Source organism: Borostomias antarcticus (assembly GCF_949987555.1).
Source record: "Borostomias antarcticus genome assembly, chromosome: 1".
Taxonomy (NCBI): Eukaryota; Metazoa; Chordata; class Actinopteri; order Stomiiformes; family Stomiidae; genus Borostomias; species Borostomias antarcticus.
In genome coordinates, this window is record NC_140234.1 from 14,525,800 (window position 1) to 14,552,598 (window position 26,799).

Consider the following 26,799-nt stretch of genomic DNA (forward strand, 5'->3'; position numbering starts at 1 on the left):
CATAGAATGCAATATAAATCCGTGGTCATCAACCCCAACTCAAGTCTTCCAAGACCAAGAACAGGCAATAAGTAAATAAAATACTGGATCAACATTTTAAATCGCACTTATGCTTTACTATAAACACGAGTTTCAAAAAGTTTAATATGTACCAACATAGGACCCTCTTCATGTCAGAATTTTTACGGCACCCAAAATAAAAGCGAGCGAGAGAAGCGAGGTTCTCTCCTACACGTGACGAACAGACTGGTATGGCTGCATGCGTCACGGCGGTCTTGGCTTGGAGTGTGAATGTAAAACATCATAATTCCAGGGAATAAAAGGACTTGCAAATTAGCTATTGCTAGACAGTTTGACATCAGAATTATTAACATTACAAGCTGAGATTCTGTACACTTTCATGACATACAAAAGAAAAATTCAGTGAATGGAAAAACAAAAACAAAACTCTGATCGTTATCAACAATATTAATATATATTTATATTAATACCTACAAAGCTGTTATTTTCTTTTTTCTTCAAGTTTGGAACAACAACCATTTGTTTCTTAAAATGAGGGTAGTAGTCTGTTGTGGGTAGTGATTGGACAGGGTCGTCCATCTTGACTCCGTTCAGGCCATCTTGGATCTGGACCCTCCCAGTTTCCTCATCCTCCTCCACTACACACCAGTTTCCAGGTAACCCATGACACAGCGCGTTCACACATGGAATGACAGAAAATAATTCACGAGGAACCCAGACAGAGCAAAACTGCACCTCTTTTTTCTTCCCTGTCTAAAAAATACGTAGAGATATGTGCCGTCCCTACCCCTTTTTCTAAACAGGGCCTTCTTTCAACCGCCCGGCCTCCCAAACACCAACAATAGCCACTCAAAATTTTATATAGAATACAGTACATCACACTGTTGTTTTACTTCACTTGAACTGCAAAACTGGAAGGGATGAGAAATAAGAATTGCGAACTCTACTGTACATTAACACATCATTTGCAGCTGATCCCCACATAGAAATCAAGATGGAGAGAGTTGAACTGATGTATTTTTTTTGTAGCGGCGTCCATGACAGATTTACGACAACTCCTTTACTTGGCAGACGATTAGACATGGGGGACTCTGCCAGTCTTTACGAGTCCTCTCCACCCTAGGAGTGAGGGCGAAGGGGGGGGTCAGGGGTCGGGTGTGGGCTAGCTGGTCTTTCTCAATCATTCTTCTTCTCCCCCTCTGGTTTATCTGTGATGGCTGCTGGGGTCGGTGTGTCCGTTGCCGCGGCAACCTCCCCCGGCGCCGTGCTGTCCTTGGTCGGGTCCACGCCGCTGGTGCCGAACTCGTTGACCCGGTTAAGGTCGACCCGGTATATCCAGCGTTGGTACAGGTAGACGAAGAACACCACGTCTGCGGAATGAGAGAGAGAGAGTATTATGGCCTTTAAATGTAGGGATGAGATGAAACTGTGATGTCATCATTAGAGAAGGAGAGGAGGAGGAGTGGGTAGAATAAGGCACAGTAGACTACAGTAGAGTTGAGTAGAGTTGAGCAGAGTAGGCACAGTAGAGTTGAGGAGGGCACAGTAGACTACAGTAGAGTTGAGGAGGGCACAGTAGACTACAGTAGAGTTGAGGAGGGCACAGTAGACTACAGTAGAGTTGAGCAGAGTAGAGCAGAGGAGGGCACAGTAGACTACAGTAGAGTTGAGTAGAGTTGAGCAGAGGAGGGCACAGTAGACTACAGTAGAGTTGAGCAGAGTAGAGCTCAGTAGACGAGTAGAGCAGAGTAGAAGACAAGTCTGTCCGTCACCCACCATCTCTGAGGCATCCTATCCTGTACATCATGGGCATCTTGATGACGAAGGCGAAGAGGTCGTCTATAAAGGTGTTGAGGGCCTTGTAGGTGAGCATCCTCCATGGGAGGTGGGCCACGGACTTCATCTTGTAGTTAATGAACAGCTGGGGTGTCATTGTGATGAAGCCTAGGAGCAATCAGGCAAGCAGAACACAGACTCAGATGAGCTTAACAACTCAGTGGCACAACCAGCAATCAACCAGTTAGATTGTGAATACTGTAGATATATGGACACTAATGGCCTGTTGCATACCTGCTAGTCTGTGACACACACACACTCAGACTGTGCACAGTGCAAGCACGCACACGCGCGCAAACAATACACATTTGCACTTCACACACCATACAGTTTACACACACCATACTTTCATTAGGGCCCGAGCACTGGCGGTGCGAGGCCCTATTGAAACTCGAAGGATTATTAGGGCCCGAGCACTGGCGGTGCGAGGCCCTATTGAAACTCGAAGGATTATTATTCTCCTTCTCCTTCTCCTTCTCCTTCTTCTCCTTTACTCCAAACAAATGCCTTTTAGGCGGCCTGAACATCGATGAAAACGGATGAAACTTTGCAGATACGTCAGTCCCGGTGAAAAATTTGATAATTCATGGGTGACGGAAATGGGCGTGGCAAAACGGCTCAAGAGCGCCCCCTGGAAAGTTTCAAATGGCGAGCCCCACCTTTCAGTTTGATGTAGGCGAACGAAATTCGGAGGGCATATGTATTTCATCGAGCCACACTTAAATGTCTCTTGGAGCTATACCCAACATGCAACAGGAAGTCCGCCATTTTGCTCTTAATGTGCCATTTTGTCCGTGTTTTGACCATTTCCATGCCTCGTACTTCAACGAACTCCTCCTACAGATTTCATCCGATCAACTTCATATTCGGTCAGCTTCATCTTAAGACGTTTGTGATCAAAAGTTATCAAAAAAATTGAGTTTTCACCAAACACGCTTGCCGTGGCGCCCCGCCAAAGTTTGACATTTCGCCATAAAACACGATGTCCTCATAACTCCTCCATACATTATCCGATTTGTCCGATATATCTCACGCTTCATGACGGTTCTGTCCTGAACACATCTATGTGTCAGTATTGCGTCATACTTATAGCGCCACCTATTGGTGAAACAGGAAGTCCTCATAACTCCTCCATACATTATCCAATTTGTCCGATATATCTCACGCTTCATGACGGTTCTGTCCTGAACACATCTATGTGAATGTATTGCGTCATACTTATAGCGCCACCTATTGGTGAAACAGGAAGTCCTCATAACTCCTGCATACATCATCCGATTTGCACCAAATTGCTGACGCTTCATGAAGGTCACCTTCTGAACACATCTATGCGTCGGTATTGAGTCACACTTACAGCGCCACCTACTGGTGAAACAGGAAGTCCTCATAACTCCTCCATACATTATCCAATTCGTCCGATATATCTCACGCTTCATGAAGGCTCTGTCCTGAACACATCTATGTGTCAGTATTGCGTCATACTTATAGCGCCACCTATTGGTAAAACAGGAAGTGCTCATAACTCCTACATACATTATCCAATTTGTCCGATATATCTCACGCTTCATGACGGTTCTGTCCTGAACACATCTATGTGTCAGTATTGCGTCATACGTATAGCGCCACCTATTGGTGAAACAGGAAGTCCTCATAACTCCTCCATACATTATCCAATTCGTCCGATATATCTCACGCTTCATGAAGGTTCTGTCCTGAACACATCTATGTGTCAGTATTGCGTCATACTTATAGCGCCATCTATTGGTGAAACAGGAAGTCCTCATAACTCCTGCATACATCATCCGATTTGCACCAAATTGCTGACGCTTCATGAAGGTCACCCTCTGAACACATCTATGCGTCGGTATTGAGTCACACTTACAGCGCCACCTACTGGTGAAACAGGAAGTACTCATAACTCCTACATACGTTATCCGATTTACTTCAAATTGCTCAGGGTTGATGAAGGTCACGTCCTGAACACATCTGTAGGTCAGTATTGAGTCATACTTATAGCGCCGCCTACAGGTCAAGCAGGAAGTCATCATAACTCCTACATACATTGTCCGATTTACACAACATTTCTCACACTTCATCAAGGTACCGTCCTGAACACATTTATGCATCGGTATTGAGTCACGGTTAGAGCGCCACCTACTGGTGAATGGAAGGTTCTCTCAGTAATGGACACCGAAATAGCCTTTAACGGCGCCACACCCCGACACACGTGGGGTGCGAGGGCCCGCTCACTGCTGCTCGCAGCCCTAGTTATTATTCTCCTTCTTCCAAAACAAATGCCTTTTTGGCGGCCTAAACATCGATGAAAACGGATGAAACTTTGCAGATACGTCAGTCCCGGTGAAAAATTTGATAATTCATGGGTGACAGAAATGGGCGTGGCAAAACGGCTCAAAAGCGCCCCCTGGAAAGTTTAAAATGGCGAGCCCCACCTTTCAGTTTGATGTAGGCGAACGAAATTCGGAGGGCATATGTATTTCATCGAGACACACTGAAATGTCTCTTGGAGCTATACCCAACATGCAACAGGAAGGCCGCCATTTTGCTTTTAATGTGCCATTTTGTCCTTGTTTTGACCATTTCCATGCCTCGTACTTCGACGAACTCCTCCTACAGATTTCATCTGATCAACTTCATATCGGGTCAGCTTCATCTTAAGACCTTTGTGATCAAAAGTTATCAAGAAAATTGAGTTTTCACCAAACACCCTTGCCGTGGCGCCCCGCCAAAGTTTGACATTTCGCCATAAAACACGATGTCCTCATAACTCCTCCATACATTATCGGATTTGTCCGATATATCTCACGCTTCATGACGGTTCTGTCCTGAACACATCTATGTGTCAGTATTGCGTCATACTTATAGCGCCACCTATTGGTGAAACAGGAAGTCCTCATAACTCCTACATACATTATCCAATTCGTCCGATATATCTCACGCTTCATGACGGTTCTGTCCTGAACACATCTATGTGTCAGTATTGCGTCATACTTATAGCGCCACCTATTGGTGAAACAGGAAGTCCTCATAACTCCTCCATACATTATCCAATTTGTCCGATATATCTCACGCTTCATGACGGTTCTGTCCTGAACACATCTATGTGTCAGTATTGCGTCATACTTATAGCGCCACCTATTGGTGAAACAGGAAGTCCTCATAACTCCTCCATACATTATCCGATTTGTCCGATATGTCTCACGCTTCATGACGGTTCTGTCCTGAACACATCTATGTGTCAGTATTGCGTCATACTTATAGCGCCACCTATTGGTGAAACAGTACGTCCTCATAACTCCTCCATACATTATCCGATTTGTCCGATATGTCTCACGCTTCATGACGGTTCTGTCCTGAACACATCTATGTGTCAGTATTGCGTCATACGTATAGCGCCACCTATTGGTGAAACAAGAAGTCCTCATAACTCCTGCATACATCATCCGATTTGCACCAAATTGCTGACGCTTCATGAAGGTGGCCTTCTGAACCCATCTATGTGTCGGTATTGAGTCACACTTACAGCGCCACCTACTGGTGAAACAGGAAGTCCTCATAACTCCTACATACGTGATCCGATTTACTCAACATTTCTCACGCTTCATCAAGGTACCGTCCTGAACACAACTATGCTTCGGTATTGAGTCACACCTAGAGCGCCACCTACTGGTGACAGGAAGTTTCTCTCAATACTGCACACCGAAATAGCACAGCCTTTAACGGCGCAGCACCCCGACACGCGTGGGGTGCGAGGGCCCGCTCACTGCTGCTCGCAGCACTAGTTTTTATTGTATTGCGATGTCGTATTGTATTGTTCTTTTTAGTATTACTATCATCTTATATTAGGCTGAGGAGCAGAACAATCATTTTACTCCATTATACTTGTATGAAGGACATAGAATAGCAATAAAGAAATCTTGAAATCTCAGTTGAAATATCTTTTAAATTGAACGGCAGGTTTATGAGGTTATAATGAAATAGGAGTAAATCGAGAAGCAGACATAGAAAAGCTAAATCTGTTTGAGATGGATAAACAGTCTGTCCCCACTACACCTCAGAGACAGAAGCTGTCATTCAACTACACAAGGTTGTATTGATTAGGATGAGGCCTTGTCAATACCAATAAGACAGGATCGATAGAGTGTGTCTATAGGGATGAGCCAGGTCAATAGTACATAGACCTGTTAGCTGTGTAGGAACAAACATCATGAATTATGAAGGAGGAAGCTGGAGAAAGTACAGTACAACACTGCCTGCCAGTACTCCATAACAGAATTACAGATTGTGGAGGGATAAGCCAAAATACGATTTTCATTTATTTATTTAGGACAGACAGGAAAGGTGGGGGGAGGGTGGGGGGGTAGAGAGAGAGAGATAGAGAGGGCGGAAGACATGCAGCAAAGGGCGTGGGCCGGATTCGAACCCATGCCGCTGCGGTAAGGATGAGCCTTTATATGGTACGCGCCTCAACCCATTGAGCTACCGGGGCGCCCCCAAAATACTGCTTTTAAATAATTTTGAATACTTAATCTGCACAATGGAACTAACGGCTTAGTGCGGCATATTCAACCCCCACCCGCCCGCCCCTCCGGCCAGACCCGGGCAAACGTTCAGGTCTGCCAAGTGTGTGGAACAGTGACTCACCGAAGGTTAAGAGGAATCCATAGAGCATACTGAGCACCCAGGAGTACCAGCCTTTGTGCTCTACATAGAGCAGGCTGTAGACGGCATAGCAGCCAAACAGAGGGTAGAGCAGCCAGGACAGGTACTTGAAGGCCATCTGCAGGGAGAGGGCGAGGGTCAAAGGAGGGAGAGATGGAGGGGGGGGGGTGAAGGGAAGGGAAAGGAGGAGGATGAGATAGAATTAGAATTAGGTGGGTAGTCAACTATCTAGCCACATCACACCAGATGCGTCATATTTAACGGTGAGAGCGGAGTGTGTTGCAGGAGCACTGGTGTGTGTGGGACTTGCATCGTCGTAGATCTTGGTGGAGGACTTGACGTATGTTGATTTGTCTTGGAACACCAGTCGTGGGATGACTCCTGCGATCTTGTTCTCTCTGTCCAGCTGGGGAGCCATGGAGGAGGCGGGGTTAGAAAGAGGGCAGGTTACAATGCAAAACAGCAGTTTACATTCATATATGACATGGAATGGTAAAAACAGACAAGATAATGAGCTTTGTGTTTTGTACCACCTTAGGTGTGACCCTTTCCTCAAAATTATTTTAAAATTCGTTCCGCTTTTGGAATCAGGTTTTTACGTTTAATCACACATGCAAGCAGACCAACACAGCCAACCCCCCCCCCCCCCCCCCCCTCCCCCGAGTCAAGGAGCGACTCACCTTGACATCCATGACCTTGGTGATCTTCCAGAAGTCGATGAGCAGGCCGATGAAGACGCTGACCTGGACCACAAAGTTGGTCTCGTTATCCAGAATGTAGAGCAGCACCACCAGGGACTGGAACACCCCGAAGATGATGGAGCGAACAGACAGGCCCTCCAGGGACTGACGGCTGTTCCAGAACTGGATGTCTGGGGGGGGGGGGGGAGGGGACAGAGGGAGACACACAGGGGGGAAAGAGATGAGAAGAAGGATTCATGCAGATGAGTGTGGCCTGTAGACAAGCACTGGGCCATGAGACCACTAGGAACATTGATTATGTTGTAATCAGGACTACTATCAACCAGACAGTCCTTTATTAAGAGATCACATGGTAAGTCAGGCGACCCCACCATTCTTGAAGGCCAGGAACTCGAAGACGCTGTGAACGATGGAGACCACGATGGTCACGCCCAGCAGGTAGGGGTTGGTCTCCAGCAGTGCCACCTACACAAGAACACACATTTCCACAAGGACGTGTGTATTACACACAAATCAAACCAACCTGGATCGACATGTGACCCATGTTTTAAATCCATTTTCTAAATAGAGAAGAACATTACCAAGATACCAGAAAACACAGTTCCACGTTCCTATTCCTTGACATCCCCTCCCATATTAAGGAACGTAGGAAGAACGTAGGAAAGTGTCCGATATACATGGGACCCACTTGGCCCCTAAACCCCAACCCTCGACCCCTGACCTTGACGGAGTCCTGGTCCTCGTCGGACTGCTCGTAGGTGTCCTCCGGCAGGAAGTTCCAGGGTGAGCGTGCGTTCTGGGCGGCGTAGAGCTGCCAGCGCCACAGGGAGAGGGGGCAGTAGGACAGGCGCAGGGGCAGCGTTGGCAGGCTGTCGTTGATGGGGTAGTAGTCCTTCTGCAGGTTCCAGTAGTCATTGAAGTACACGATGGGGTAGTAGTCGCCGCTCACTGCGTCAAACTTCACATCTGTGATGGACCGAGGGGGACACCAACAGTAAAGCAACCAAAATGTTGAAAATACTCCAGATGGCTTTAAGTTTTTCTGAAAAATCGGAACAAAACCGATACCAACTCCCCCTCTATAAAGAGTTTGGTTTGACCCGCTGCTGTGTGTGGGGATGAGCAGGTAGAGCTTACGCTGGTCAAGGGGAGGGGGGACAGAGCCCTTCACCCAGGCCGTGTGGTCGTCCACCATGTTGATGGTGAGATTGGGGTGCCAGTGAGAGATGACCTCCACCGCGCCATGGCTCTCTGCCCTCTGATGGAGAGAAGGAGAGAGAAAGGGAGTGAGAGATGGAGAAGAAAAGAGAGGGAGAGAAGGAGAAGCAGATGGTGAGAATTTATTTGAATTAAGACTGGAAGGTAGGGGCTAGGGAGGGAACCGACTCCAGGTAGAGGTGTCTGACCTTGATCATCTCGGGATCTGCCTCCGTTTCTCCCGTCAACAGGTTCTTGGTCTTCAAGAACTTCCTGCGCTTGAACTTGTTCAACACTGAACGGGATAGACAATAAAAACAACCAGAAGAATGAGTTAAAGTTGTGAAGATGTGTGCGACCGTGAGAGAGAATGAGTGTGTGTGTGTGTGTGTGAGTGTGAGAAAGACAGTGTGTGTTGTTGAGGTCTTACTTCGTGTGGAATGGACTGTCGCCAGGCGGCGGTACTGGCCCTTGCGTTTGGGGTCTGGGTGGAAGCCGCTCTTGGAGAAATACACATGGATGTAGAGGGAACCGTTGTGCTGCACCGTCTGTAGCAGGCAGGACCAGAGAGAGAGGAGCGCTCTTTAGCGGGGAGTGGACGCTCATGCTGTGTTCCTTTTGTATCGGAGCTCCGGATTTGGCGCCCGGGACGACGTCACATCCCAGTTGAATGTGTTCCCGAAACAAAACGGGAAAACCCACTTTCACCCCATCTTTATAGTTCTAGCCAAGTCAGCCATTGTTACAGTAGCATCTTGATTGACGTCTGTAGCTGACGAAGTCAGGGTAAATTTTTTATCCCGAGTACAATGGCGGTACAACAGGTGACATATTGATGATGGGTTTGACGTCGAACCTGGGAATCCCGACGTTCCCGATACAAAAGGAACGCAAGCATCGATCCACTTGCTCTTACGTGTTCTTGGCCATCTCCTTCCACCCCCACGTTCCCTCATATTCACTCCCCCCGTCTGTCCGTCCTTCCTTCCGACTCTCCACTACTCCCCCCCCCCGCGTCTCCCCTCTGGACTGTCCAGGTCTCACCTGACCCCCCCCCCCCCTCACCTCTGGGATCTCCAGGTCTCACCTGACCCCCCCCCCCCCCCCCCCCTCACCTCTGGGATCTCCAGGTCTCACCTGCCCCCCCCCCCCCCCCCCCCCTCTCCCCTCTCTGGGATCTCCAGGTCTCACCTGCCCCCCCCCCCCCCTCACCTCTGGGATCTCCAGGTCTCTGTGGTGCTGGTAGCAGCCGTCCCCGTCCTCCCCCATGTTCCAGTCCCCGTACACCATGTCCCGGTGGAACCAGAACAGGGCCTCTGTGTTGTTGAAGTCAGAGAATACCTCGTCCTCAGAGATGTACACATACATGTCCTGGGGGGGGTTGGCAGAGAGAGCGAGAGAGAGAGAGAGAGAGAGAGAGAGAGAGAGAGAGAGAGAGAGAGAGAGATCGATCACAGTGCATGATTCTATCTGATCTATGACATTAGGCCTGAAATACACAACGAAAACGATCACCTTTTCCCCAGCAAAGTCACTGTCTCAAAGCTAACAAAACGCGTGACAGAAAAGCAATGTTTTTTTTGGGATAGGTATAATTTTTTTCCACAAAATATATTGTAGGGCATTTCTGCTTTATTTGGATGGGACAGTGACAGACAGGAAAGGTGTGAAAGAGAGAGAGAGAGGAGGGGAGGACATGCAGCCAAGGGCCTGGGATGGATTAGAACCCGCGCCGCTGCGGTAAAGACCAGCCTTTTACATGGTACACGCCTCAACCCCATGAGCCACCGGATAGGCTTGCAATTGAACGGGTAAAAAAAAAAAAGGCCAAACCTTCACTTTAATATCTACTGGGGGTAAATGGCGTGTTGGTCCAGTAACAATCATTCTGTTTCATATACAGGGAAGAACAGGGTGTGTGGGCTGCAGTACCATGAGGCTGTCCTTGGGGAACAGGTTCCGGCTGGGGACGCGGGGGGCCCCTGCAGGGGTGCTGGGGTCAGGGGTGGCTGGCCCCCGACGGAACCAGCTGCTGATAGCCCAGATGATGAAGATCCTGGAGAGAAAAGGGATGGGAAGAGAGGAGAGAAAAGGGATGAAGAGAGGAGAGAAAAGGGATGAGAAGAGAGGAGAGAAAAGGGATGAGAAGAGAGGAGAGAAAAGGGATGAGAAGAGAGGAGAGAAAAGGGATGGGAAGAGAGGAGAGAAAAGGGATGAGAAGAGAACAGAAGTTAGGAGAAGATAACCAGGCCAGGTCCAGCCTGGCTTATGGCAGACAGGTGTATACAGCTGTTCTTCTGACAGTTCTGGACTATTTCCATCGCCGGCCTTCCCTCTAGGTCAGGGGTGTCAAACTCTGGCCCGCGGGCCAAATTTGGATTATGTATTGTATGTCTTGTTCCATATTCAATGTTAAAGAAAAACTTGTTTGGGTCCATATTAAAATTTTCATTTGTTCAATGTTGGCCCGCGACTTTGTTCAAGTTAAAAATTTTGGCCCACTGTGTATTTGAGTTTGACACCCCTGCTCTAGGTGGTGAAGTTAGTAAGACTTAAAGGAAAATGCTCGTTTTTGACAACCTGGACCTTATTTACGACATATTATAAGAAGTTTGACTCACCCAGATCACTTTTGTGTTGTTCGGAGGCCTGTAGAAGAAATTTAAAATCCAGCGCGAGCCAGTATATCCATGTAATGGCGGCGCACGGGGCAAAGGGAATGCAGTTTCTCAAAATCCATTTTCGGCCGCTAAACGGTTGTTTTCATCAATCAGATTGCATGAATCGACAGTTGATATTCCTCTACGCGAGCCATTCTTTCGGTTTTCAAATACGTGGTCTGTAGCCTCTGTAATATGATCTTTACACTGGCTATGCTCCCTCACATTCTCTGCGCTACGATCGGATTGTTGCTGACGAATGACGACGACAATATTCTCGGCACCAACTACGATCGTAGCGCAGAGAATGTGAGCCGGAGAATAGCAGGCTGCGCGCTGGCCTGTGCGCATGCGTGCTGGAGCAAGTGGGGGAGAGGCTTGTAAAGATCATATTACAGAGGCTACAGACCACGTATTTGAAAACCGAAAGAATGGCTCGCGTAGAGGAATATCAACTGTCGATTCATGCAATGTGATTGATGAAAACAACCGTTTAGCGGCCGAAAATGGATTTTGAGAAACTGCATTCCCTATGCCCCGTGCGCCGCCATTACATGGATATACTGGCTCGCGCTGGATTTTAAATTTCTTCTACAGGCCTCCGAACAACACAAAAGTGATCTGGGTGAGTCAAACTTCTTATAATATGTCGTAAATAAGGTCCAGGTTGTCAAAAACGAGCATTTTCCTTTAAGTGGCTTATCTGAACATCTGCACATATCTGATTGAGTCAGCGGGTTGTCCAGTGTTGGCAGTAACTAGTAACGGAACTAATAACTTTTCAGTTACAATTACTGAAATGTAAATGGGCTGTTTATGATCCAACGCCAACGACGCCCGTGCGCATATATCAACAATCTGGCACCAACATTTGACTGTGACTAGACGCAGTACATTATATGTGACAAATAAAAGAATCTTGAAATCCCTAGCCTACACGGCTGACAGTTCTGTCTACGGTTCTGACAATGTGAGCTCCTTGTCATAGAAAAAAAGAAATTTTTTCCTCCTCAAGATCAAGGACAAAACTATGCTGGTAAAGTGTAAGCTGTGTAAGTGCCCATAAAACAATTACACTAGGGGTGTAACCGATTCCTAATATGTCATTTGGGAAAGCACAAATGTGATGGAAACGGATATTTATCCAACCTTTGTTCCTCGTTATTATTTGAGCAAAGGTTCAAATGCGCAATCGCCTTTGATCTTAAACAGCTGTGTTTAAACCAGCCTACTCCTGACTGCTCTGATCTCATGCTAAGAGCGGACACACACATCACCGCGACAACCGCACCGTGAGAGCATGATTGACATGTCCGTGCGTCGGCTGTAATGTTACTTCGAATTGATTCATATGTTTATGGATGGCCTCTAAAATGGCCAAAAATAAAATAAACAACAAACAAAATAAAATTGGCCTGTTACCAATCGATTTGGGTTCAACTGCACTGAATAATACACACATTCAATTCAATATGGTTATTGCAGATGTCATAGTGGTTATTTGCGCAGATGTATATATACACACAGTGTGCATATATACAGTGTATGTGTGTATATATACACACTATGTGGACAAAGGTATTGGGACACACCTCTTACTGCATTGTACTATCACACGTTTCAATTATTTTTATTTCAATCAAAGGAGTGGCCAAAATAATAGAAACATGCTAGAACAATGCAATAGAATTTAACAGCATCACAAATCACATCCAGAACGATCACATAGTTGAATCACCACCTATCAAACTGTTTCAACATTAAGTGAACATTATAACAATCATGAAGAGAGATCTATTACAGGACTGTTGTATTAAGGCCGTTTCAGACGGGGAGCGATATTCCGCCTGCGTTCTCACTCGGATCAGCGGGGGACGCACGCGTCCTGCGCGCAGCGGGGAAAGCGGACTACAATTCAGCTCTTGTCGCGGACGGGCGTGTGTACGAAACGAGCACGCGCGCGACAATTTCACGGGGTCGCGCCCGCTTGCCGCTCCGCCCCAGATTGTCCGCGGCTCCCAAATTGTCCGCTCGCCTTTCTCACTGAAAATGATTTAGAATGCGCGGATATCGCTCCACGTCTGAAACGGCCTTTAGACTGCATTCGTTTTGCTCGGTGTAGCCAACGAGGTGGCCTGGGAGGGTATATATATATATATATATATATATACTAGGATGGAGCGCACCATGGGCTGTCCGAGCCAGCGCGCGCTGCATGGTTCATAAACCACAGAGCTGCCGAGCGCCTGAGTGAGGATTAGACAAGCCCCCTTCAGCACACAGACAGGAGGAGAGGAGCTCCGAGGACGGACGAGGAGAAGATATGAACACCAGGGAGAAGAGGAGAGAGATGAGAGGAGACACTGTATATTGTGATGAGAAATATGATTGTAGTGTGTGTGTGTAGCGTGACTATGTTGTGTCTATGTATTGTTTGTACGGTGATGTGGAGTTTGATTGGATTAAGTGTATTGCCACAAGGTTATGGAAATATTGTAGACCCCAGGAAGAATAGATGCTGCTATGCAAAAGCTAATGGGGATCTAAAATAAACAAACAATCGTTCCAATCGATCAGTCGGATATTCAAATTCCCGTCAACAGAACGCTTCCTGGAGGTTTGTTTGTTTGCAGTTTCATGTGTCAGTTCATTCGTCCCCAGAGGAGGTGGTGCAACTTGGTGAAAACTCTCCCTTCTCCCTCTCCGATCGCAGAAAATATGGGACCTAACTCTCTGGGCGCTAATTAATGAAGCAGAAACAATGCCATGCTGGTCTAGCCTACATGTCCTATCTCTTCTAAGTCCTCTACTTCGTCCTCTCTCTTCTAAGTCCTCTACTTTAACCCAATCCCTGGTTTTACATTTTAACCGCAGCAGTTAGGTCTATGGCTATCTGGCTGTCTTATCCCATACACCCTCAGACCCATACTGCCCATCTGCCCAGTCTATTATCTGTGGTAATGGAGTCCCAGGTCAGCAGATGTGCCCTGTGGCTGACCCCTAGCTACAGGTCCTCAGAGGGACACAGCAGCTTAGGGGGTCCTGGGGGTGATTAGCCCAGTCAGTCACACAGGGTCTTATGGCCCAAGCCTACCCTATATAGAGGATAGGCTTAGTAATAAGTCCCTTTACATCTACCATTCTAAATACCCCCCACCCCCAACGAGACACCCATAAGAACAATACCTTGGTTCTAGAACTTTCACAAGAGCCCTCTGTTCCGGAGCCTCTAGATTCTACAAGTCATTCACAAGAATGCTGTCAACGTTGTTCTCGAAACTTGATGACAAGTGTTAGGGCTGCACAGTAATTGTGCATTAATCGTAATCGCAATTATGACCTCCACAATTAACTAATGGCAAAAGGCTGCAATTAATAATTCAGTTTTGCATCGAGTATCCTGGGGGCACGTGTTTACAGAACTCGGCGGCGCGACGGCCAGGATTCGCTGCGCGGCGACATTCGCAAAAGTTTAATTTTTTTAACTTTCTGCAGCGGATTCGCGCGGCGACCCATTGATCCCGCGGCGAGATTGGGCGAACTGGGCAGCGCAAATTTTCTCGCCGCGCCCGGTGTGAAATTTAGTGTGTCATTTCCCCCCTAAGTGTGTCCTTTCCTGGACCGTCGATCAGTCAATGGGCTGAACACGTGCTAGGCCCCAGGATCACCACCACCAGTGTGTGTGTGTGAGTGAAAGGATGATGTGTGTGGTGCCTACCTGAAGAGGACTCCTTTGATGACCTGCCAAGCGTTGGGCGGCGGCTGCTGTTGCTGCTGCTGAGGGTCCAGAACGTTCTCGGCCGCCGGCACGACCTGTCCGTCTCCCGCCGCCACGACCTGTCCGTCTCCCGCCGCCGCTGAAGCCCCATTGCTGCTCACCTACACACACACACACACACGCACGCACACACACACGCGCGCACACATGCGCACACACATACACGCACGTTAGGTCTATATTACATCTCCATGCAACAGTGGACTGATTTAGCCTAGGTAAAATTATTTTGTCTACAGCGTACGGTAAATGCCAAAAGCACATCTAGCCTGTACTGGTAGGCTTTTATATTCTATAATGTCAGCCAGTACTAGTAGAGTTGATTACTCAACCTATCTGAGTAGAGGGCCAGAATGGGTGACTGACTGCAAGTGGCGTTTTTAGGTTATTCACTTATTTGAACCTGATAATTCATTCAGATGCAGCATGAATGAATATTCTTAATAGAGCAATGGAAGCACATTATCTTAACATTGGTGTCTTAACATCGGTGTGTGAATTTGTCTCACATCTGACAGTTTCTCTGATAAGAAATTTCACCTAAGGGACTTTTTCTGATCAAACTCCAATCAGTGATTAATTTGAGTAGACGACAGGAAGACTGATTGGAGGAGTGGGCAGAGCGTGAAGAGGGATGAGTCAGGGGCAGAAGAGATAGCCATGATTGTGAAGCATTATTCTAAGATAAACGCCAGCCAATCACACAAACTGCCAGCAGGTTTGCATCCTAGCCCAGAGGAGCACAGAAGAGACTCAAACGCCAGGTCACAAGGCCCTCTAGCGAACATCACATCCCCCGTTCAAGGTCACCAATAAAAGAGAGGCGGCAAACAGCGACAAACAGCATTAACCCAGCCCAACAGGTTTCAGTCACAGGGTGATCGATCGTTATCACTCATTCACTGTAGTGTGCAGAAGAAATGCATCCGTCATTCTTATTGTGTTAGCTGACCAAACTGATTCCATTATCTTCAGCATTAATGCTCATTTTCTTTCTCAAAATAGAAATTAGCTCCTATGCAAAACCAGAGATAACCTATTTTAGTGTTGTGTATCTATTTGATGCACCTTATGGTAATCATTACACTCAAGGAAAGTCAACTACGATTAACACTTAACCAACTAGGTCAAATAGCCATTCTTCTCACAATTCAATGCTTCGTTGCAGAGAAAAGCTTAGGAGACATCCAGTAGTGTCTGTAAATGGGAGGTGAGACATCCCTTATCTGTCAATCTTTCACTAGGGAACAGTGAATGGGATGGGAGAGAGGGGAGGGGGCTTAAGAGAGGTGGGTAGAGCAAGAGAAAGAGAGAAGCCGGTAGAAAGTGAGAGAATGAGAGAGGGAGAGGGGGGGGGGGGGGGGCTGCTATTGCCCAAGCAGCTTATCTATTCCAGAGATGAGTGACAGGATCTGATTCAGGACATGGCTGGTCTCTATGAGATGACTGCAGTCGATAAGCATTAGTGCATTATGAGTGTCTGTATGTGGACGATATTAAGTCTGTGAGCCAAAGACTACAGCACTGCAGCCAAGGGTGGCAGGGGAGGTCTCCTTTTCACACTGGAGATCTGCTGGCCTCACATCTGTCAAATCAGGAAGAAGCAACGTCTGTATAGTAGCTAGCAGACCATAAAGTTGCCCTGTCATGTGGACTTGAGGTTCTCACATCTGTCCCCGCTGGCATCACATGAGCGTGACACTAGGATGGGTGGACCAATGTTAAAGTTAACAATAAGATGAAATAAAATGTACTGTGGCAGACCAACCAGAATTGACATAACATTAGTTGTGTGTTAGACGGTGTTTCCACAAGCCAGACCAACTCATTTGACTAACGTTAGTTTGCTTGACGCCTATTTGCACATCAACTTGGGGAAAAAAGACAAACCCGACTCATTAGATAGATAACAGATCGCCACTTACCAGATGGCTCGCCTGGTTAAAGTCAGTAAAAATCAATTATCTGAATAACCAGCAATTTCCATGTCAAAAGAGATATCTGTGTTACACAAATTAGGGGCAGCGCGTTTACTTTATCAACGCAACAGACAATCAGATTACTGTATACCAGGCTAGCTAGCTACCTGGCTAATGTTTGACTAATCAACCCCCGATGTCAGGCCGGATATGTAACGTTAGCTAGCTAGCTACCAGTAACCACGCTGTTTCGTGAGGCCAAACCCAGCGCTATAGATTAGCTAGCAAGCTAACCAGTTCACACATCAGATGAGCTAGGTCACGTTAGCCGTGTCTAACATTAGCCGGTGCTAGCTAGCCACGGCCAAGAGTGAAATATCTCTTAACGGTAGCAAGCATATAACAGAGTCATGTTTCTTTCGATGGCAGCTCGGTAGCTTGAAGCATTTCCACACACCGTGAAAGGGTCGTGAAAGGGTCGTGAAAAACAGGGGGTCGTTTAAAACCGACCGGCATTGACAACGTCACTCAGGGCTCGTGTGAAATAATCGTTGACGCAGTTTAGTACCTGCCCTGTCACTTGCGCCTTTCAATCTTAGGACACACCTCTGTCATTTTCATGTAATGTTAAAGACAGTCAAACAATTTATTCATTTTTACCTCGCCGTTGCTCACGGTGGTTTCCTGAGCTGCTTCGGTCTCCTGCGTCGCCATCTTCCTCCTCGTCTCTGTCGCACACTGCTGGCAGAGGATCGCGCTCCTCGCGTTAGCTCGGTGTTACAACATAGGAGTGACGTGTTACTGGTTGAGGACCCGACTGTCCTAACCATTAGACACATGGCCTAACCCCTCCATGAATGTTACAATACAATAATAGATTAACACATATCTGCATTAGTTTGAGATAGACTGCTGGCGCTACTAGTAAGTAGCTTTAGTTAGTTAATAAGTTGGGGTGCTTGTCCGGGGGTGAGGCCATGTGAAGGTAAGAGGTGGTCCACACACACAACTACCAACTCATACTTTCATATTTACATTCGTCTTTGAACTTACTATAGATATGCCTGTGTCTCTTTAAGCCACACATTTTTATCTTTATGTAAACATGCAGTTCTCAATTATAGCCCATTCGATTAGGTTATATATGGGCCAACTGGACACCGAGTGTCTGTGTAGCCCTGGGCCCCAGGTAATACAAGCTCATCAGACTTACTGGCAAAATGCTTTTTATTATGCGCATATCATGATATAATCACACTTTGGCACACAAAAAACACCAGCACCTTTTATATTTTTTTAAAGGACAGATTGCAATTGAATGAACATTAAATGACCGTGTCCATTTTCAAGACAGATAAGAGAAAAAGACAAAACATTTATAACAATGGAACATTGTATGAGTAACTTCTTTCAGTATTTCCCCTCCTTAGAAACACTCACTCAGATGGGTGAAGCAACACAACACATGACAGATCACATGCTTTCATCAGTCAATCGCTCTGAAATAGCAATGACTCCTACAACAATGGAGCTAGTTAGGGATGCATGGATAAGACAGACATGTCATCCATTTCAAAAGTGCATTGTTGCTAGCAGAATTGAACTGCATCTGAAACAAATGTTGTTAATATAGACAGCAAGGCCATGTTTGAGTACTTCACAACATGCAGCCATCCTCCCTCTAAGAAATCACTCAGCTGACAACTTGGTGCAAAATTCAGTGGCAAGCTAGTTTTGACCCAATCCAATCATGTTAGAGCAGTGATTACAAACATGGGCCTGGCATACAGACAGGAGAATCCAAACATGGGCCTGGCGTACAGGCAGGAGAATCCAAACATGGGCCTGGTGTACAGACAGGAGAATCCAAACAGGGCCTGCCCTCATAACCCAATTTTTTAAAGATCTGGAAGAGTGTATGTTTGGGCTGGTGGGAGCTTTAATCCCATATTTTTTATATCTAAATAATTTTAAAGCATCATGAACAAAAATACAGAAGGGGTAGATACTTGACACACAAGGTCATGAGTTAGTGCAAACTAGTGAAGAATGTCTTTCTACATCCACTCTAACAGAAGAGTACAACCACAGGATTGTTGATTCAAAACCAGAAATCATTCCCAAAATACACATCAAAGAAAATTTTATAACAAGGCATTGAAGATGTACCTGTTTAAGTGTCAAACATATCCTAGGTCAGGTATCATCTCCCCTTAAAACACTCCTCAGATCAGATATAGTCAATTTGTATCTCAAATAAAAAGAAACTAACTGCATCTTAAACAGTTATATACAATCACCTTTGTACAGACTGAAAAATAACAATAGGAAATATCACTAGAATTTGAGTTGGAATCCCTGTTTGATCAGGTCAGAAGGTTAGTGTGGGATCTTGGTATGGTTGACACATCTTGGAACAGCAATAGCCTGATCACAGAGGAGTGTTACTGAGTGGAGGCAGTGCCACGGGGAAAGTGCCACTTAAAACCCTCTTGTGCTAAGCTCACATGCAACATAAAATAGGTTATATCAACACGTTATCTTTACCAGGACTTGCCTACCCCAAAGCTCCAAGGTTTTGCTTGATTCTCTGCATCCAAATATAATTCTGAATGTAGATATAAACACCACAAAAGATGTAAACCTGACCTTCACCCACCTCTGGTCCTAGTGGTGTTATAGTGGTACTTCCTCCTTCCTAGGCTGGTTCCATCAACCTCATACCTCCCGACCCAAACCATGCAAAACTGAACAAAACAAGGATATTAAATTGCTGCGACACACAGGTGTCCCTGGCTTCTGGTTGGTGGTTGGATAGAAATCAAAGTTGAACCGTGGCAGACCTCTGTCCCTCTGCCTGCGCACTTTGACCTGGTGACATCATCAGTCCTACATCTCATCCAGACCATAGTCTTCCTCTGGGAAGTCTCCCACCGTAACATGACCGGGCTTGACGAAGGCGCCGTACTTGTTCTCACACTGGAAATACCGCTTGCCATTCACACTGAGACGAAAGGGAGGGAAGGAGAGGGAGAAAGAGAGGAAATCAGTGAGTTGGTCCCTGACAAGGCACTTCCAGTAAGAGACTTCTTCGCATCTAGTAAGCAGCTCTCTCCACTCTCTCTTACTCCAGACAGAGAGAGAGACCAGACCAGATCAGCTCTCAGCCTCTGACAACAACCAGTCAGATGGTTCATTTGATGCTGTAATCACCTGCCGTCATGTTTCCCCATAGGCTCGTCATACTTCACCCCCACCCAGTGGCCTGGCTTGAAATCTGCCACACCTGCAAACCAGAGAATGGAGTTAAAGAAATAATGCACTTGGTATTGGCTGAACAAGGCTGCTCTCAAGGTGGTGGCAGCCAGAATAATATGAAAATTGGGTGACAATATGATAGTAAAACAGCATTCAAAATCTGCTTTGAAGAAAAAACAAAAAACAGGTAAATTGACTTTTCGGACACTAGTATCAATTTCTAATACTGGTTACACTATCTCTTGCACGACCAGTTATTAGTAGGAGAAATGCATTGCATCGTGCTGCAGCAAAGGCTAGTCTATTGCAGTCATAAAAATCCACACCAGCACAACCGGCTTAAATCCTGGGTTTTGTACAACCAACACATTGTCCAGCCTGACTCACCTACATACATAACCGTGCCTATCTTAGTGGGCTGGCCATTGACCATCACTTGGCAGCGGCTGCCCACGGCGATGGCAGCTGCAACGTTCTTCTCCTCCTCCTCCTTCGTAGCCAACATCGCCTCCTTCTTCGCCGTCTCCTCCTCGTTGAAGCGGCCGACGCCCTTCATTTTCAGGAACGACCTCACAGAATCTGAGGTGGGATCATCATGACTTTGCAGATAAGATGTATTGTGCAATGCATGTTACATAATCCCACAATCTTAAAACGTAGCCGTGTGAATTCATCACATACAGGAACACGACCTAGAGTGCATTACAGAAATTGCACTCCAACTAATTATCTTGTGTTTGGGGGGTGGTACTTAACAAAATCGATCACTTAATGATATTGTTTTGTACCATTAAGAAATCTTCCCCGATCAGTTGCAGCAGGACTGAATGGTGAATCTGAATGGGAGAACTTTCAGATATGAAGAGAGCAGCAGGGAATATATACTGGGGAGTGAATATATACTGGGGAGTGAATATATACTGGGGAGTGAATATATACTGGGGAGTGAATATATACTGGGGAGTGAATCGCTGATGTTCAGGCATGCTGAAGTAATACCTGGTTGTTAGAAAGTATCTCCTTCCTACCAAGTCCATTAAATACAAGGCTCATCTGCAACAATGGTCTCAGAATGACTCCCTATCTAAATAAAGGTTGTGAATGAAAGGAATGAATAAATAAATATTTTGTGTGTGTGTGTGTGTATGTATATATATATATATATATAACCTTAAATATCTATATATACACATCTATAGGTATTAGATATAGATATATAGATGTATATATATATATATATATATATAGATATAGGTATGGTAAAAAGACATACTCTATGATGAATGAATTTCCTGTTAAGGACAATAATAAAGAATCTATCCATCTGTGGCCATCAGATGGATGACTGTACCGAGTAGCTCCTGTACCTGATCTCTTGTTGTAAGCATCATCCGTGATCTCAAACTTCTCCACCTTGGACAGGTCGCTGAACTCTCCAGTCTGGGCCCCGCTACGGTCAATCACCTGTAAACACAGACCAGCATCTTCATGACATCGATCATCGTTATAGATCAGAGCAATCATCCAGGAACTGACCCTTTTTTGGGCGAGCATCTTTTAATCTGAACGGCGGCAAGTTCAAGTCCCGCCCTGGCCCCACCTAATTTTCACCCAAAAAGTGGGGTGTGTCCGCATGCGTGTACTTCCTATTTACTAAAAGCTGACGTATGACTGCTCTCATGTATCACAAGAGATCAGTCTCTTCACCATCATCCCCATATATGGATCAGTGTCTTTTTCATCATCATCATCATCATTATGACTTTGCAGATAAGTTAAGGATGTGGCCTGTGTGCCAGTAGAAGACTAGCGCCTCGAGCCAAACTGTCCAATTGTGGGCAAATAGGGTCAGATCAGTCTGGCCATGTGTCAATACAGCATCATCACAGGCTGCAGTAACCGGCTGGGAAGCTAATTCATGCGGCCATTAGCTTTTCCTCGAAAGGCCAGCTGACACTAGCTGTGGGCCAGGACACCACCATGCCAATCTACATTACTATAGGTCGATGTGCAACAGAGAGCAGTGGACTGCAATGCAGTCTAGCAAGTATGAAACGTATTCAGCGTGCTTAACAGCACAAGAGACATATTTGCTTATAAGGTCAAGATTTAGCCTGTGCATGCTTACCCATGATCAATTTGAACTGATTATCTAAGTTTATACATTACGACTGCTGTCTCTATGAACAAAGGTCATGGAAAAGTGTAGGGCTGCCCCCTGAAAGTCGACGCGTCGAATCATCGGTCGGAGACCCTTAAGTCGACAGAGATTCTTTAAGTCGATTTCTGCTCCACTGTCAAGGACTAGGAGGTGGACTAAGATCAAGGACAGGCCAATCATTCGTTTTAGACCTAGGCTATTACCGTAGCTATTTGTTGGGCTGTAAAAGAAAAGTTAAGACTGATATAGCAGAGGGAAGAAGGCAGGGAGCCCCTCTCCCCTCCGCTAAGCGTCTAGCCTAGCCTAGCCTACTATGCGCCAGCAATCACGTGCATTTCCCAAATGGAATATCACACTGCTTTCCTAAATCAATCTTCTTGTATATCCAATGGTAAAAATAGGGTCTCCCATAGACAGCTTGAGCTCTAACGTCTGTGAAAATGCTTTAGTGGCAGCCAAAACATTTCCTTGTTGACTGCTGCCCAACTATGAGCCGATTCGCGCAAGCATTCAAATGCGCAGTTGAGGAGACTATCGTCAAATTGCCCAACCCTAATGTAGGATATGTGAAACTGTATAAAAACATGAGGCATCCGAAGTAGATGGACAATGCTAGATGATTCATGTTTAACAAGAAAACAGGTGTATTTTATTGTGCAGCCTGCAATTTTGAGTTTAAAGTTTCACAGCTCTCCCGACTCCGGCGGTCTCCCCTCAGCCTAGACATATGGGGGAGACGAATCTCCTGACATGTCACAAAATGGATATGATGACAAAATGTTTAAGATATTGATAACCTGTCTTAATTATCTCGATTATTAGTGGTCCAAACTATGGACAATGCAAGAAAGAGGGATGGGCTGCACTTGAAACAAGCTATCAAACACATTCGGAGGCAGCGGAGAGGATTTTAGCGGAGCGGAAATATGAGCAAGGCTAATAATTTATTTTGAAACTTTATTCTACTTTTTTGTTCAACGGAAAATAATAAACACCAATCAAGGTAAAATAGCCCAATAAAGGCTATTCAAGCATAACCTAAATGGACGAAAGTTCGTTCAGAAAAAGATTGAACAAAATGAAGCATCCCTCCATCTTATTCCACAAACCGATAGCCAGGCTATTCTAGCTATTTAAAATGCTGTAATTATGTAACTGTCATTCTCGTTGATTTCAAATACCCTAACCTACTCAGAAATGTGCCTTGGCAACAATTGATTGTTTCTATAGGCTACCAATATAGGCCTGACCAAAATAATCAAGGAAACTTGATGTCAAGTGATTTTCTGATAGCCAGGAGATAGAGAAAAAACACATCGACGATTCGACGCGTCGCTTTGAACACCAAGTCTGAGTCGAATCACAACATCCTGAGTCGAAGACAGCCCTAGAAAAGTGCACCACTTCCTTAACAGGGTTTTTCCTGGCTCAGAATGGGTCTTTGGGGGTGATGCACACACAATTTTGTGGGGAAACCTTTGTTTTATGCCGAGTAGCCTGTACTGTATATAGGCCTTTATTAGGCCTATTCGCTGTCGTTCTGACTGAGCTCACTTTTCACAATCGCAGGAAATCTCCCTACATGACACAAAATGGATATGAAGACAAAATGTTTAAGATACTGATAACCTGTCTATTAATGATCTTGATTACTAGTGGTCCAAACCATGGACAATGCAAGAAAGAGGGATGGGCTGCACTTGAAACAAGCTATCAAATACATTTGGAGAGGATTTGAATTGCTATTTTTAATCTTAATTTTTTGCATTTTGGCACTGGTGATTTTCCTTTGGCTCTGACTAAAATCTCTTTGGGGGGTGCCAAAAATTCCTCTATGCAGGAAAAACCCTGATTAACAACTAGATGTCCAATAATAACGGTGTCTGTATGTCCTTACATGTATGTAGGGAGAGCGGGGCGCATTGGAGCATGAGGCGCGTCGGACCACTGGGCTTTTAAGGTGATCTGTTGTAGCTACAAGGACATATTTTGGTGAACACACCTCTCTACGTCACGTCAACCTATCCTGAAGTCGGCGGGAGTATTTGAAAATCTTTAAACATTTTCCTGGCGATCATCTATTTTTACCCCATGTAAGTAATTTTTTTTTATGCTAGTGTTTTTTGATTTATACCTTGTGTATACATGTCACAGAATCCAAACATATATCATTTTAATCACTGTTTAAGTGGCTATAAGATAGAATAATTTTCGTGTTTCATGCTACATACCACTGAGTGACAGCTAGCCAGATAGCTAGCCTCTGGTAGGTGGGGCGCTTTGGACCACTGTGGTCCAACGCGCCTCACATTCAATGATCATGCATTTGTGGGACTTTAGTCAAGTTAGTGACATTGTGAGACACCCCCACTTGTTTTATTTTTGCATTTTTTAGGTACTGGGATACTGTATTTTATTCACTTGCAATTGAGATAGGCTATTCATGTGCATTTATCACGATTTTAATAGGTTCATTATGGCTAGAACGGGTTAAGCCGCAAACGCACTGGAAGCTTTTGGTGCGTGATCGGCCACTTAAAACAATTGGTGTACTTCAAAACGCTAGCGTCAGACTCTTCTTCGTCTGGGGCTTTATGATTTAACTTCATAATTTAACTTATGCTTTAACTTCTTTTATCCTGTCCCCAATGTGTGTGTAGCGTTCACGTGTGTTTGTAGCAGCATGAGCTGCATGTGCGGAGTAACCAATGGCGATCAGAATGTCTCACCTTTAACCTGGCACATGACTAAACCAACCAATGAGAATAATAGTTCGAATTAGATCATTCTGAAACCAATGAATTACTCTGAATAGACAAGATAAAATACTAAATATAGGAGCAAATATTGTATAGAACATGACATTATTAGGCCTATACATAATAAATACCTAACAGTATAAATAATGCATGCAGGTAGTGAAAAAGCATGTATGTAGCACATAACATATAGTTGTCAGAAGATAATGTTATTTGCATGGGTTTTTAAGGCAATGTACTATATTGGTCCAATGCGTCCCACTACGTGGTCCAACGCGCCTCACCCATGAGGCGCGTTGGACCGTTTTCACATCCGCCACTTTTGGCAAAACTGCAAGAAACTGGTAAGTGCTGGAAACCTCGTTTTGATGTCCTTTTGTAGCCAACAGATATAGGTATACATGTATAGCAAACTTCATAATAAAACCGAAATAATTTTTAAATAAATAAGCTTAAGGCAAAAAATGGTCTGACGCGCCCCACTCTCCCCTACATGTCATGCTGTGCTACAAATGATGATCCTTACATGTATTCTGCAGTCATCGTCCACAGGGTAGGAACCCAGCAGTGCTTCGTTGTCCTCTAGTTTCTGGAGGAACGTGTCTGTGGTGCTGAACAGCTGCAGGTCCATGCAGGAGGCCGGTGTCCCCACCACCATCTCCAGCTTACCCTGGGGACAAGCACACACACATTCAAGTCCAGCCACACCTTTGCTGTTCACCACAGAACAAGGGAGACGCAGTGCACCTCCCAATGTGCATGACGTTATAACACCAGCGTTGAGTAAGAAATTGACCGTTCACGTTTGCTAGTTAACTCAGTTTAGTACCTTGAACTCTGCAATGGTGATTCCCCTGTTGAACCTGCGATTCGACACGAACGAGTCGAGGGTGCTGGTCAGCCTCACCGACACCGTCGGGTTGGAGATCACCGTCAATCCACCGTCCATTTTAAAGCGGGAACTGGAGAGACTTCTTGTCAAACTGCCCCTGCAGAAAAGACACACGAGTGACGCTGCAAACCAGACGAAACTACCGGTATCTGACAGCTGGCAAGCTGTACCGTTACTGCCAAATAAGGATAGGCTAGGTAAGTTAGCATGCTAGCTAGCCTAGCACGTAGCACATGTGCTAGCTAGCTGGGTAGACATACTTGGCTGGCAATCCTTACCTTTGCCGCTGCTGCTAAAGCTATTGAAGACCTCTGTGTGACACGTTATAAAGTTAGTATCAATAGTTATAGATCGTCCACCGGCCCATTTGCAGTTAGCTGTGTGAAAGGGTGGTCGGTAGGTGAAAACGAGACGCCTCTCTCGTTGGCGGTTGTTTTGTTCCCGTGGAAATGAACTACGCCACAGATTCCTGCTACGCCCAGTTCTGGAACCTTCTACCCGCCCACTGGCTCACAGGGACCAGTCACGGCGAGGAAAACCGCGGGGTGGAGAATAGGTTAGCTAACCAATGGGAGTCACATTTCTGAGTCAGTCCTATTGCTAGCTAACCAGTGCAGGGCTTTGGGGAAAGTGCCACGCCCAATCTACTCTTTGACGCAAGTGAAAGTGTGCTACGTTCATGGATACAGTACATGCAACCACATAGTGGCGCTACAAACTATGTTATGAAATCAAAGTTTTAAACAATACAGTAGCCTAATTGGGGATGAGCCGCAAATGTGTTACAAGACACATGGTAAGACAACATGATGATTATGACAGCCTTGATATCAATCGTTGTGCACTGCACAGTCACCGCCATGGACAAGATGAAGAGGCTAAAATATGCTAATAGTCAAAGCCAGCTAGACAAGAGCTAGAAACATCTTCAGTTTCA

At 45.6% G+C, this 26,799-nt stretch overlaps 2 protein-coding genes across 2 annotated transcripts; both read right to left on the reverse strand.

Moving 5' to 3' along the window:
- Positions 1-158: 158 nt before the first annotated feature.
- clptm1 (CLPTM1 regulator of GABA type A receptor forward trafficking) lies at positions 159-17,528 on the reverse strand. The gene is made up of 14 exons (XM_084437818.1): positions 17,453-17,528; positions 14,814-14,974; positions 10,368-10,491; positions 9,648-9,806; positions 8,866-8,983; positions 8,645-8,730; positions 8,376-8,496; positions 7,960-8,204; positions 7,610-7,703; positions 7,218-7,408; positions 6,848-6,943; positions 6,520-6,655; positions 1,798-1,965; positions 159-1,391 (listed from the first exon to the last, which is right to left on the reverse strand). Exons 1-14 carry the CDS (start codon positions 17,504-17,506, stop codon positions 1,198-1,200), a joined length of 1,947 nt encoding a protein of 648 aa, XP_084293944.1. The 5' UTR covers positions 17,507-17,528; the 3' UTR covers positions 159-1,197.
- Positions 17,529-18,055: 527 nt separating this feature from the next.
- On the reverse strand, positions 18,056-26,302 carry tbcb (tubulin folding cofactor B). Its single transcript, XM_084441809.1, has 7 exons — positions 26,141-26,302; positions 25,800-25,959; positions 25,497-25,640; positions 21,418-21,514; positions 20,438-20,629; positions 20,006-20,078; positions 18,056-19,796 (listed from the first exon to the last, which is right to left on the reverse strand). The coding sequence occupies exons 2-7, from the start codon at positions 25,917-25,919 to the stop codon at positions 19,682-19,684; spliced, it is 741 nt and encodes a 246-aa protein (XP_084297935.1). The 5' UTR covers positions 25,920-25,959; positions 26,141-26,302; the 3' UTR covers positions 18,056-19,681.
- Between the last annotated feature and the right edge of the window lie 497 nt (positions 26,303-26,799).